Source organism: Diabrotica virgifera, chromosome 10 (genome assembly GCF_917563875.1).
Source record: "Diabrotica virgifera virgifera chromosome 10, PGI_DIABVI_V3a".
In the NCBI taxonomy this organism is placed as follows: Eukaryota; Metazoa; Arthropoda; class Insecta; order Coleoptera; family Chrysomelidae; genus Diabrotica; species Diabrotica virgifera.
Window position 1 is genome coordinate 106,468,692 of NC_065452.1, and position 14,524 is coordinate 106,483,215.

A 14,524-nucleotide genomic window follows, 5' to 3' on the forward strand; every position below is an offset into this window, starting at 1 on the left:
AAAGCTTTTCGCCGTCATCCTAGGCCTCCAGAAAATTTGGTACAGTTATGGCCCTGGTAGAGGAATATCGGGCTATTCCCCAGACAAGGATAACAGATAACACATCTTTCTTCGATGCTAAACAGATTACGAGCAGTCGTTGCTGCAAGAGGTAGACATATTCGCTATTGAATTGTTTTGTTTTGTTGTTAATTTTGTTTTGTTTTGTTAATTTTAGTGCGTTTGATATGTTTAATTAAATAAACCTTCAAAGCAGTGTTTTTATTTACAGCTCTTACAAGAAAAGAGATATTCGGATAGTTCAAAAACAAAAACCTTAGTAATAATACCTCTAGGATAATACGAAACGAGTATGAAACAAAATCAGCCCTTCAATTTTTTCACATAATTTTTTAAAGTTAGGAGAAAAAACAACGCTTCCATTCACCCCCGTATAATGCCATCTAAGCAAAAATTTTTTGTTACTGGAATAATAACAAACGACATCAATACATGTACCTACAAACTGATGAAAGAATCTTAAATATCGGAGTACAAATAATAAAGTTATAGATTGTCAAACAATCAAAAATTTTGGGTGGCTGAATTTTGTGCCGGTGAGTGTATTTAGAAAAACGAAAACTGGTACGTTCATTTATTTTCCAGAGATGAATCGATTGTATCAATTGCGAATTTCTAGTACCGGTCATAGGCGTCCGTTTTGGGTAGGTCAACGGTTATTTGATCGCTTTATCGATTTCGTCTTTAATTTTTAAGCATTTTGACACTAGATTATTAAATTCTGAGGTATTATAGTACTAAAAGTTACTCTTGCTTTAAGTTGATAAAATACACCGTTTTATTTTGAAACATTTTTTCAAATTTTTTCAAATTCAAAAACAAAAAATTTTCAAATCGATTTTTCTAGAAAACGGTTCATCCTACCGACTTAAGGCAAGAGTATCTTTTAATACTAGAATACCTCAGAATTTAATAATCCAGTGTCAAAAATACTTTAAAGTTAAAGACAAAAAAGTTATCGTGATAAAATAACCGTTGCCCTACCCAAAACGAACGCCTATGACCTGTACTAGAAATTCACTACTGATAGATTCGATGTATCTCTGGAAGATAAATAGGCGTACCAGTTTTTGTTTTTCTAAATAGAAGCGTTCTGGAGCTATTTAAAAAAAACTAGTTACAAGAAGCCATATTTAAAGAGCTCTAGCTCCCTCATAGCCACTTTACACGATGCAAGTAATTGCGCAATTAATTGCACAATTTCTTGCGCAAGAACTTGTGCAATAAGATGCACCTAACTTTCTGCAATAAAGTCATTACCCGGTGCAAACAATTGCATAAACTGACATGAAATAGACATAGACAGAAACTTTGACAAAATAGCATAAATTTTAGGTTAGGTATGTTGTTTTTCAGAGTTATCAGATATTAGACTATTTACGTTACGATTATAATTTGAGAAAATTATATGTATTATAACAAAATCAATTAATACCTAATGCAAGTATACCTATATTATTATTCATTTACAAAAGGAAACAAGTTGTAAGAAATAAAAATAGTTTTTTTTAATCCCTATGTTGCATAATTAAAGTTATTCACCAGAATAATGTTATCTGTGAAGCGTGAAATTGGTAAAAAGTTCCTTTCTTTTGTTAAAAAATTGTTTAGTTTGAAATTTAGGATGACCGAATGTCAATGTAGTAAAAACAAACAGTGTAGCCTTAAAAGTTACTAAAAATATAACAAAATTGCATGAAAAATAGGACATGTTCTATTTAGCTGCAACTTCTTGCAACAAGAAGTTGCAGCTTTTCTGTGCAATTTTCGTATGACACGATGCAATTTCTATTGCTGCAAGAAATTGTGCAATTAGTTGCATCGTGTAAAGTGGCCATCAGACAGCATTTTCGGACTAGATGAATTGGGTTAAATTATCTTAAAATTTTCTAAGGAATATCCGGTTTTCGTTTGTCGGGAGAGTTTCTAGACACCCTGTCTAATTCTGAAAAGAAAAAACTTACAGTTCCTTGATTGATAAAATACTCAAAAACGTATACTAATGAAAACGGTATAATATATTTGAGCAGTCCAGGAATTAATTTCAGTTTCTTTATAAAAGCTTGTTTTGGGTTCTTTAGCTCATCGCTGTTGACAAGATTCTGAATTTCTAATGCATGTGCAATGTCCTCTTGGGATGGCCGTGGAAGCAACAACCAAAACCTAAGTAATAATAGGTAGTATTAGTTAAATAATATACCGGATGGGTCATTGTCAAACGGGCCATAGGAATACACCAGGGAAATAAGGCAAAAATATACCATGTTCGGGACACTTGAGCAGCCAGGTTGCAAATGCATTTTTTGCGTACTATATACCTAATACATTATAAATACAAAAATGCCCGTCATAGTTCTCACGAGAATTTAAGTTATTAACAAATAAGTGTCAAAAATGGCAGTTTTTTCATTTAAATCGCCACAGGTAAAAATAGGGTAATTAAATATCTTATTTATAGTATGCTTCTTTTAGTAGATGAGCAAAGGTTTAAAATGGCAGTTTTTGAATTTTGGTCCGATCATTTGTTGCTTCGGAAATTTCAAAATAAAACTAAAATTTCGAAAATAAAAAATTTACTATAACTTTTGCGAAAATGACCTTAAGACTTTCAAATTGCAAGAAAAGTCGAGTAAAACAGTCCATATAATTCACAAAAAATTTTAAGACGATTCGACTGTTAGTTTAAATTTTAATCAATTTGTTTATCCCAAAGAGCTTTTTTTACAATGTCATTGTTCAGAAAACTAAAAGGATATAGCAATTCTGTGGAAACCACATGAAAGAAAAATAGATTTGTTTTCAATGTATTAAAAAAAAATCATTAAAAAGTCATTTTAATCATACCGAAAACATTTTACTAAAGTAGACAAATTTTTGGCTTATAAACAATTTGAATAACTTTGTTAATATAGACTGTAGACTAAAACTGCTTTGAGATTTGAAAAGCTGGTATTTTTACACGAATTTCAAAAAAAAAACTTTTTGTCTAGGTTAATTAAGGTCAAAGTTATCCACTCTTTTTTTATTTAATTCACAGCTACTTTGTTTATAACAATTAAGCAACCTAACTACCGCCATTTTGAAGTTAAAGGTATATAGTTTATGTGTACAAGTTTGAGTAAACTTTGATTTTTAACAGAGTGGTTAATAAAGCTTTAAAAATGACGTCCTAACGAAATTGATTTGTGGTAGGTGGAGGCGAAATATTAAAATCCGTGCACTCAAAAAATGAAATTGATTGTTCAAACATATGCTGCGATTAATATCTCCGGAGGTTGTTGATAGATTTTGATCATAATTTTTGAAGTTATACTTCTTTAGGCGCGATTGAGAGTAAAATTTCATAATCTGCGCGCATGCGCACACAGACAGTATGGCGTTTAGTTGCTAAAATCTTTCTAGGTATGTATAAATATATCAGTGCAAGAAAAGGTGTGAAAAGAATATATTAGTGTTTTTAGTAAATATATTTATTATAATTTTTGTGTCTTTGGATTTGTCTTCCTCAGGAGTAAGATGAGTATTATTAAAACATTTTATTGTATATTTATTCACCTTGTCTGTTTGTTACCGTGAATTGTCATTAGGTACGTCCGAACCGATACAGACACAGTCCTCGTAGCGTATTTGGTATAGCACTTAGTCGAGGCATTGAAGGATTGAAGTGTCGATTTTTCGAATGTTTTGTATGCACCCATTTACGAATGTTTCTTCTAAAATTTAGGAATATATTAATTTTATAATACATTTAAGTATGTAGTAATTTTCTTTACAATTTTTACTTACCTATTTGTTTTTGTTTATACCTAATATCGCCGTGTCTAGCAAGTGTCTGCGTAGGCTAGCGGTATGTGTACTTGTTACGGACGTGTTAGTACTTGGTTCGATTCCCCATAAAGGAATTTTTTTTTGTTTATTATTAATGGTTATTGACATCTTAGACTATTATTATATGGACTTAAAAATGATTAAAAATAATTAATCGGGATGTTGCCCAACTATTTACCGAGTTGCAAATTTATAATAATTGCCTATTTCAAAATGCACTTTGGAAATGCATTTTTCTTATGCACAAATGCAATTTCAGATTTCTTATTCATTACATTAGTTCACAAAATTTCCTGACATTCTCACGAATCCAACGCACCAAACTGCATTAAAATCCGTCTTACTGCGCCAAAAATCGACAGTAAGGCCTTTTTTTGTGCTTCAATGCCTCGACTAATTCGGCCAGAGATCGAGAGTCTTGAGTTCGAATCCATTGCAATCCTATACTTTTTTTATTTTTTTTGAAAGCGGTAAGCATAAAATTAGCTTGGTGTTTAAAAAAAATTAAAACAAACTGTTTAAAGTATATTTATTTTTAAGAAATCATATAATAGAAGTATAACTTCTTACGTGCGTACAAAGTACACACACATTCTTTTTTTAAATTTGCATGTACTCGTAGTCCTTTAGAAAACTTTATGTATACATACCCCTACCAAACATTAAAATTTGTACATAAAAATAAAAAAAATCTCAGGGGGGCAACCCCCCTTACAACTTATGGGTATGAAAAATAGGTTAAAACCTATTCTTAGTCCTACAGGATATATGTGTAAAATTTCATAAAAATCGGTCAAGCCGTTTCGGAGAAGTATGGTACATAGCACTGTTACAGGAGAATTTTATGTACACAGAAGTAACTGTGGATTAAATAATAAAAATGGCTAACTTTGACTGTAATTAACCTAGACAAAAAGTTTTTTTGAAAATTCGTGTAAAAATACCAGCTTTTGAAATCCCAAAGTAGATTTACTCTACAGTCAATATTAACAAAGCTATTCAAATTGTTTAGAATCCAAAAATGATTCTACTTTGGTAAAATGTTTTCGGAATGATAAAAATGACTTTTTATTGATTTTTTTAAACATTTTGAAAATATAAAAATTCTTCTTTCAAGACGTTTCCACAGAATTGCTGTATCATTATTATATTCTGAACAATAACATTGCAAAAAAAGCTCTTTGGTATAAACAAATTGAATAAAATTTAAACTAATCGCCGAATAATCTTGAAATTTTTAGGGCATTATATACAGCGTGTCTACTTGAGTTGGAAACATATGGGAAACTTTTTTATTATTAATTTTACGAAAAAAAGGTATTCTTTATAAAAAGCTCTGTAGGTCATAAGGCCGAAGATGCAACCAACAGATATCACATTTTATTAATTTTATACGAGTTATGTCAAAAAATATGAATTTCACTCAAGAGTAAAGTACCTTTATTTTTCACAATATTGAAAACAGTTATTAAAAAAGTTGTTTAGAACTAAAAACTATGTGTCAATATGCAATTACATCCTTCTAATTGAAATACTGTGAAATATAAAGGTGCTATAATATTGAGCGAATTTCATATTTTTTGACACACCTCGTATAAAATTAATAAAAGTTGATATATCATGGTTGTGTCTTAGATTTTAGACCATGCAAAGCTTTTTACGAAGAATAACTTTTTTTCGTAAAATGAATAATAAACGAGTTATCATATTTGTAATAATTAAAAACAATGTTATTGGGTATCCTTAAATTTGAGAAAAAAATTTTGTTTTCAATAAGAAACATGTAATTGCATATTTGATCTTAGTTTTTAATTCCAAACAACTTTTTATCATAAGAATTTTCGATATTGAGAGAAATAAAGGTACTTTACCCTTGACCGAAATTCATATTTTTTGACATACCTCGTATGATATTCAGAAAATTTGATATCTGATGATTGAATCTTAGGTTTTGGGGCATGCAGAACTTTTTATAAAAAATAACTTTTTTTTCGTAAAATTAATAATAAAAAAGTTTCCCATATGTTTCCAACTCAAGTAGACACGCTGTATACTGGTTGACTCAACTTTTCGTGCAATATCAAAGTCTTAAGTTCATTTTCGCAAAAGTTATAGCAAATTTTTTATTTTCAAAATTTTAGTCTTTTCCTGCAATTAGCGAAGCAACAAATGATCGGACGAAAATTGAAAAACTGCCGTTTTACACCTTTGCTCATCTACTAAAAGAAAATACTACTAAACGATATTTAATACCCCTATTTTTATCTGTAGCGATTTAAACGAAAAAACTGCCATTTTTGACCCTTATTTGTTAATAACTAAAATTCTCGTCCGAACTGTGACTGGCATTTTTGTATTTATAATGTATTAGGTATATAGTACCCAAAAAACCTATTTGCAACCTGGCTGCTCAAGTGTCCCGACAAAAACCTTATTTCTCTGGACTAGAAACTCAATGGGAAATTCTAAATTGTTGAATTCTTGCTTCCCTAATTACTTTACATCAAAAGTCACGAAAAACTATTTGTAGAGAACTGAAATCTCTATTAAAAACAAATGTTAAAATTGTTCTACGAATTAAACTTAACATTCCAAAATTTTGCAAAAATACAATACATTTGCCAGAGTATTAAGTCCAATCGTTAGACATTTGACCTACAAAAATCATACGAACAAGCTGAATTTTTGAAAAAGGTTTGCCACTCCTACCACCTGGCTTCCCCCCTAAAACCTCATTCGAAGGTGGGGGAGGGGGAGAGACGAAAAAAATCGACTTAGCAATAATCTGCATGCCGTAGAAAAAAATGAAAAAAATGAAAAAATGTTTCAGACAAGAAATGTAGCTGAGATAATTTTGACCAAAAGTAATTATTAGCACTTTTATGTAGACAATAAAGTTCTCTCTACAACAACGTTGGAAGCGACTGGTGATTTGAAACGTCATTAAAACGTTTATCAACTCGATGATTAATATTCTCAGCAAAATTCAGCTTGTTCGTATGATTTTTAGAGGTCAAATCTCTCACGATTGGACTAATAATACTCTGGAAAATATATTATAAACATACAGTGGAACCCCGATACGTCGGCCCCCGATAACCCGGAAGTCCGGCTAACCCGGACCAATTTTTATCAGACAAACATTTCAACAATAAAAATGTATGTAGGTAATATAATATTTGAGAGATAATGTGTATTTGTGTAATTTTGAATTATGCGATAGTAAAAATGACTCATGGCACACGGCGGCAGAGCGACGCCGACGTTCATTATTCTCGGATTATCGGAAACAGCAGGCACCTGTAGTATTCCTTTATGTATTTCAAACTGTCTTAGCATTGTTTAAAAAAGACTAAAAGGCTATTTAAATTTTTTTTTAAACAATGGTCTTAGTAATTAACTAATTTTTATGGGAAATAAGCCACAATTTTATTAAAAAAATGATTTTATTAACGTTTCGACGCCCAAATCGGGTGCCGTTGTCAAAATACAAAAAATATCAATATTTTTTGTATTATGACAACGACACCCGATTTGGGCGTCGAAACGTTAATAAAATCATTTTTTTAGTAAAATTGTGGCTTATTTCCCATAAAAACTAGTTAATTACAAAAATGCCACAAGAAAATAGCTTCAGAACAACAATGGTCTTACCACCGTTCTTAAATAACATAACATCGTTCCGATTGTGACTGTATTGTGTGTAGTACAGTCTTGTATTGTTCGCTTCCGTTCTGTAATCGTGCTTCAGATAGATTTGTGTTTGCTTGTATTTTTGTCTACGTAATGGCAACAAAACGTAAAAATGTTATAGTGACAATGGAAAAGAAAGTAGAAGCATTAGGTAGGATTGATAAAGGCGAATCTTTAAAAACAATTGCAGCATCATATGGTGTCGGTACATCTACAGTATTGGATTGGAAGAAAAATAGAACTAAAATCCAAAAATTTTGTTTCAAAATGATAAAAAAAGACAGTTTGGACAATCGGTGCAAAGCTAATAAAGCTAAAAATGAGACTCCGCTTTGTATGTGTGGTTTTGTGCGGAACGCGAACGTGGTTTACCAGTGTCTGGACCAACTCTATACTCTATACAACTATACACTATACCTAATTTAGATGTGTACTGTGCATTTATATTTCATGTTATTTCAGTTATAACGAGTTTATCTGTGAGTATACCGTATTTTATTAATTTTTACCATATTCTCAGGCTAACTGTAGTTTCAAAAAATATGCATCACCTACAATTATGCACATTTTTATAGTTGCTTTTTTCGTGAACAGATTAACGGATTCCGTTAATTCATTTTTATTACTTACTTACTTAATCCAGAACTCGTCTACCTTTCGGTGTGAGTTATTACGGAGTTACAGTGGGTGATCATATTATTAGAGCCCATAGGCGTAACCAGGATAATCCTAGGGGGGAGGTTTCAACTACTGGAAAGGGGGGTTACAACTACTGGAAGGTCTCCGAGGGGTATGGTGTTAAGCGTATAGAGCTCAAAGTACATCCCAATGGGGGGGTTATAACCCCCAAAACCCCCCCTAGTTACGCCTATGTTAGAGCCACCTCAGAAAATTTTACTTTTGTTTAATAATGGTATGTAAGTTTTTTCTTTATACGGTCCACGTTGCCTTTGAAACTTTAGAAATGGATGATATGTTTCTGTTGGAGTGATTAGTGTTGAATAATAAAGTTTTTATTTCTGCTATTTTCCTTGGTGAGATGTCTTTGGCTTTTCCTATGATATTTTGGTACCACTAGTGTAACGAACGTGCAATGTTTACTAAATTCGCAAAAAATAGTATAGGAATGTCAGGATATCACTAGAGAGCAATAGAAACTTTCAAGAAACATTAAGAATACAAAATAATAGGGTCACGAGTTGCAAGCTAGGCTGGGCAGCACTGACAAACAATGGCATCTGAGTCACGCATTGCCACATACGCGTGTTGTCCAGACTATTTATTGGAGTTTCATAAAGTGTAACAAGACATTCAAATGGAAACAAACGTATTAATATATTATACAACTCAATTATATACTCTTTCTCTAAAACATTGAATTTTACTAGGTGGCTCTAATAATTTGATCACCCACTGTAGTTTCTCCGTCGTTTTCTTCCATATTTCTTTCCATTTTCTTCTATCCATGGCCAATGCTTTTGTTTCCTCCCATTTTATTCCTCTCTTGTCGGCCGCTTCCCTCACTTCTTCTGGTTACGTCTTTCTTGGTCTTCCTCTCTTCTTTCTTCCCATATCTCTCGCTTCATATATCTGTCTTAGTATTTTTTTTCTCCTCTTCTCAGTACATGTCCGAGAAATCTAAGTTGTCCTTGTTCGATTGTTGTTGTAACTGGGTGTATTTTCAGATTTTCTCTAAAGGTTTGATTTATAATTTTATCTTACCTTGTTTTTCCCTCTATTGTTCTCAAAAATCTCATTTCTGTGCTTATTAGTCTATTCTTTTCCCTTTTTGTTAATGCCCAAGAGTCACAGCCATAGGTTACAGTGGGTTTCACAATCTCTTTTATTATTTTAGATTTTTCTTTGGTATTTATGCAGTTGGAAAAAGGTTTACTCAAACTTCTTTTTAAAACTTATATCAGGTGGAAGAAATTACATAATATGTTTTTCTGATGTTAAGTTTAAGACACCCTGTAGGCAGGACAAGCTATAAGTGTGGGTATACATCGAAATCGTATTGTAGTCTTATGTTTTGTAAACATTTTGTTTTTTGAATGTCCCTGATATCTTTAGAAATAAAGAAAATAGACGGGTTTATTCTTTAAGATGCCGTGTTTTAACTGAAACTAAACTAAATTAACAATAGAAAAATAACTGTTAACAAACCTTTAAAAACAGAAAGACATATAACGTTAACAATTCTGGTCGACACCTATAAGAGTTATTTGTCGACCAAATGAGCGGTATGCACAGCGCAACATATAAGAGAGACGAGATTGTTAAATGGAGGCTCTGTGATGTTTGCGGGTGGAATTTCCTTGAGAGTAAGTACGGATTTGGTGTCTAGGTGGAGGCTCATTTAATAGCGAGAGGTACATTGTACAGATTTTCTTTCTTTGAACACTCTGTTCCTTTCGCACTAGATTTAGGAAATAATCGCATCTTAGAGGTAATGATCACCCACCTCACGTATCGCATGTCGTTAGTTAAAACACATATTATTATTAAAGAGTAAAACTGTCTAATAGTTTCTTTGTTATTAAAGATATCAGAGAAACTAAAAAAATAAAAGGTTCACAAAATATGATACTATAACATAATTTCGATATATACCGACGTTTGTACCTTTTCCCTACAGGGTATCTCAAACTTTTGTTTCAGTTAAAATAAATGTTAAATAATAAAACCGTCTATTTTTTTGTTTCTAAAGATATCAAGGATATTCAAAAAATAAAATGTTTACAAAATATAAGACTACAATACGATTTTGATGCATACTCACACTTGCACCTTGTCCTCCCTACAAGGTGTCTCAAACCTCTTTTTTGTAAGAAAATAAATAAACATAAGAAAACCATTTCTTTTCTTCCACCCGGTATAAGTACAAAAAAGAAGTTTGAGTAAACCTTTGCCCAACTGTGTAAATAGAGAGATTTTGCACCTCTTATTTTGCAATTCCGTTATGGTTATCGTTAAGGCGGGTATACATATGCGCTCCGCTCGGTGTGAGAGCCGCTCGCGCGCAGCATGTTTCTTAGATTAGTACGTGTTTTCAAGTGGCACACAAACGGCTCGCACACGGCGCACCACGATCTAACTTCTGTCGGCTTTTCAACCAATGCTTTGATGGTTCGCAATACGTATTTGGACGGGTTTGCGAGTGGTTTGTTGGTTTTGGGGCGCCTGAGTTGAATATTTGTTAGTAATGGAGTGATCGGAAGGAAATATCAAACTTATTGATGTTTACCGTGGAAAATCATTATTGTGGGATCCTCAACAAAGGACCATTTAGAAAAACAACTTAAACCGATATCTGAAAGGAAATAGAAGCTGAAATAGAAAATATACATGCGGACCAATGTAAAAAAGGTCATTTCATTGTTGTCTTCTTATCGGCGTGAGAAATACAAAATTAGATTTACTATTTTATTTGGGCATAAGCCACAATTCGAGTTTGAAATCAAGCTTACTTGACGTTTCGACTTTCACTTTGGAAATCGTTATCAATATAAGAAAAACATTCATAAATTAAAAATTTAACTTTGTTTCTGGTGAAGCAACGCAGTTGGAACAAGCAGATATATTATAATTGTGTCACCGGAAAGCGAAAAAGGTAGTCCCTAAAATTTTCAGGACTGAAACAATCCCTTAAAATTCGAGAATTTTTACGATTTTGACAAGGTAAACATTTGGTCTTAGGCCGCACCTACATTGGATCCGTTATTCTCCGATCCGATCCAAACAGATCAGATCAGATCCGATCCGATCCGATAGGCGGCACCTACATAGGGCTTTTCATTCACAGTCATTTTTTTCGAGCTTCTGTCATATGTCGTACCTTCCGTGTATATTAATATTATACACAGATTATACAACATATGACAGAAGCTCGAAACAAATGACAATCGATGAAAAGCCCTACAGGGCTATTCATAGATTGTCATTTGTTTCGAGCTTCTGTCATATGTTGTATAATCCGTGTATACTATTAATATACACGGAATATACACGGCGGATATCTATCTCCGCCTTTATACTACGTCTGCGCAGTAGCGAATATATGATCCGTTGTCGTTATTAAACATAAGGGATTCTGTAATTTACGGAGGTTTAAAGTAGTGCTTATCGTTATCGTTATAGTAATGGTTAAATTGCTTTGTTGCCAGAATGTAAAAAAATCAGTAAAATTACATTTACATATATTCTAATGTTGATGACCTATAAATTAAAATATCAAAAACTGTTCAAGTATATGCTTAAAATTACAATAACGTTGTGAAGTGAGGTTATGTTTAAATAACGATAACGATGACACGAAAAACCTACTTGACAGGCTGCAAAAACTCTGCTTTTTAACGTTGCCGTAATCGTTATGCTTAATATTAATAAAGTTAACCATAGCGGAGCCAAAATCAGCGGTTATTTTAAGAGGTGCAAAATCTCTCTAATACCAAAGAAAAATCTAAAATATTAAAAAAATTTAGCGGAATCCGTTGATTTGTTCATGAAATAAACAACTATGAAAATGAGCATAATTTTACGTGATGCATAACTTTTGAAACTATGTGTATTTTTGCAAAATTTTGGAATGTGTCTAATTCGTAGAACAAATCTAAAATTTGTTTAAATAGAGATTTTAATTCTCTACAGATAGTTTCTGATGACTGTTTCTGAGAAGCAGGAATTCAACAATTTAACATTTTCCATTGACTTTCCTGTGGCCCATTTGACGATTCATCACCCGATATATATTTTTATTTTTCAAGTGTTTTATTACTGACTGTGTTAACAGTAGAATTAATAAAACAAAATAATTTGGATTCATTGAAAATTTAATTTATTTAGATTTTAAGGGGACTTTTACTTTCTAAATGGAAAAAAATACAATTATTAAATATTTTTAAAAAGAACAGTATTACATTTATGGTTATAATTTTTTATACATTGTTAAGAAGGTTTCGAGGTATACAAAAAATGTTTTTTTTGTCACTTTTAGTTGTTTTTCACAAATATGCATTTTAATTTGGGAGACACGTTTCTGTCTTCCTATTAAATTACAACGGGATTCAGTTCTTGAGACTTAAAACTAATACATGAAGATAATTTTTTTTATATATATATATATATATATATATATATATATATATATATATATGTTTATTATAAACAGTATAGTCTTTATATAGGGTGAGGCAGATAACTGGCCTATTAGAAATATCTCGAGAACTAAAGGCAACAGAATCATGAAAATTGGAATAAAGGGGTTTTGAAGGATGATCTATCAAATGAAAATATTTTCATCTCTTTGCAACTTCCGGTATAACCGGAAGTTGCTTATAACTTCGTTTTTTTTAATGGGACACCCTGTATATTTTTACATTTTTGGATTCTCTTCGATGTCTTCTTTCTTAAAATATGAGGTTTTGTAATATTATACAGGGTATTTTAAAAGATAATTACGTTTTTTTATTAATTTCATAGCAAAATTAACACCCTGTAGAATTGTAGTAGTTTGACATCTAAAACTCTAGTTACGTTCAAATGATTTTTAATATACTCTACTATTGTTAATAATCATTAGTCTAGCTAAATTTTTAATTTTAGTATACAGGGTTGGTCGAAACTCAGAATGAGTATTTTTGAGTTTTCTTAAATGGAACACCCTGTATTTTAGTATTGTAATGAAATGATATTTTATGGTACTTTTTTATTTCTTAAGCATTCTCTATACCTAACTGCTTTAATTTGTGAGTTATTGGTGATTCAAGCTAAACATTAATTGCACCAAAAAATACGTAAAATTTTATTAGGTTGGCCGTGAAAATACTCAATCCCAAATAATTTTTCAGAAATATATACAAATTAATCCAGACTGGTCCTTAAAATTACCAATAATGGTTTATCTATCAAAATACCTACGTAGTTAAGATTGTTGGCGCGATTAACAATTAAGCACAAATTAAAGCAGTTAGGTATAGGGAATGCTTAAGAAATAAAAAAGTACCATAAAATATCATTTCATTACAATACTAAAATACAGGATGTTTCATTTAAGAAAACTCAGAAAATACTCATTCCGAGTTTCGACCAACCCTGTATACTAAAATTAAAAATTTAGCTATACTAATGATTCTTAACAATAGTAGAGTATATTAAAAATCATCTGAACGTAAGTAGAGTTTTAGATGTCAAACTACTACAATTCTACAGGGTGTTAATTTTGCTACGAAATCTTTTAAAATACCCTGTATAATATGACAAAACCTCATACTTTAAGAAATAAGACATCGAAAAGAATCCAAAAATGTAAAAATATACAGGGTGTCCCATTTAAAAAACGAAGTTATAAGCAACTTCCGGTATAACCGGAAGTTGCAGAGAGGTGAAAATATTTTCATTTAATAGATCATCCTTCAAAACCCCCTTATTCCAATTTTCATGATTCTGTTGCCTTTAGTTCTCGAGATATTTCTAATAGGCCCTTTATTTGCCTCACCCTGTATGCGATTTTATACAAAGTTTGAAAAAACGTCTGTTTTTGGGGGTGAATTTACTTGTGTACTAAAAAGATGTTTTTTTTTAACTTTTTAGAGATTTATTTAGTACTCGTGTATATAAAGTATCAAAAAAATTGGTTTACTGAGATTGGTGTAGTAGATTTGAAGAAAAACGTCCTTCCAGTTTTGAAAAATTTGATTCAAGAAAAAACGCGTTTAAAGTATTTTTACTGTAATTTTGTCACATAAAATGGTCATATTTATTTTTTTCCTTTATTCAGCGAATCCTGGTGCGTATTGTATGTGATGTGATTTGTAAAATCTGTAAATTATCGGTCAAAGCTTTTTCATAATTTTTACCTCTCGTTACCAATAATCCAATTTTTATTCCCATAAGGTGCATACAATGTGTCAAGACTTCATTTTTTTTTGCCGAGGAACTAGGT

General features: G+C 31.5%; 1 protein-coding gene across 5 annotated transcripts in view; it reads right to left on the minus strand.

The window, feature by feature from the left end:
- The window catches only part of LOC126878552 (battenin), a 163,541-nt gene that overhangs the window by 12,449 nt on the left and 136,568 nt on the right, over positions 1–14,524 (minus strand). For all 5 annotated transcript variants that reach the window (XM_050641335.1, XM_050641332.1, XM_050641333.1 and 2 more), the window contains one exon: positions 2,025–2,223. In XM_050641335.1, coding sequence (XP_050497292.1) covers positions 2,025–2,223 — 199 coding nt within the window. The remainder of the gene's footprint in view (positions 1–2,024; positions 2,224–14,524) is intronic.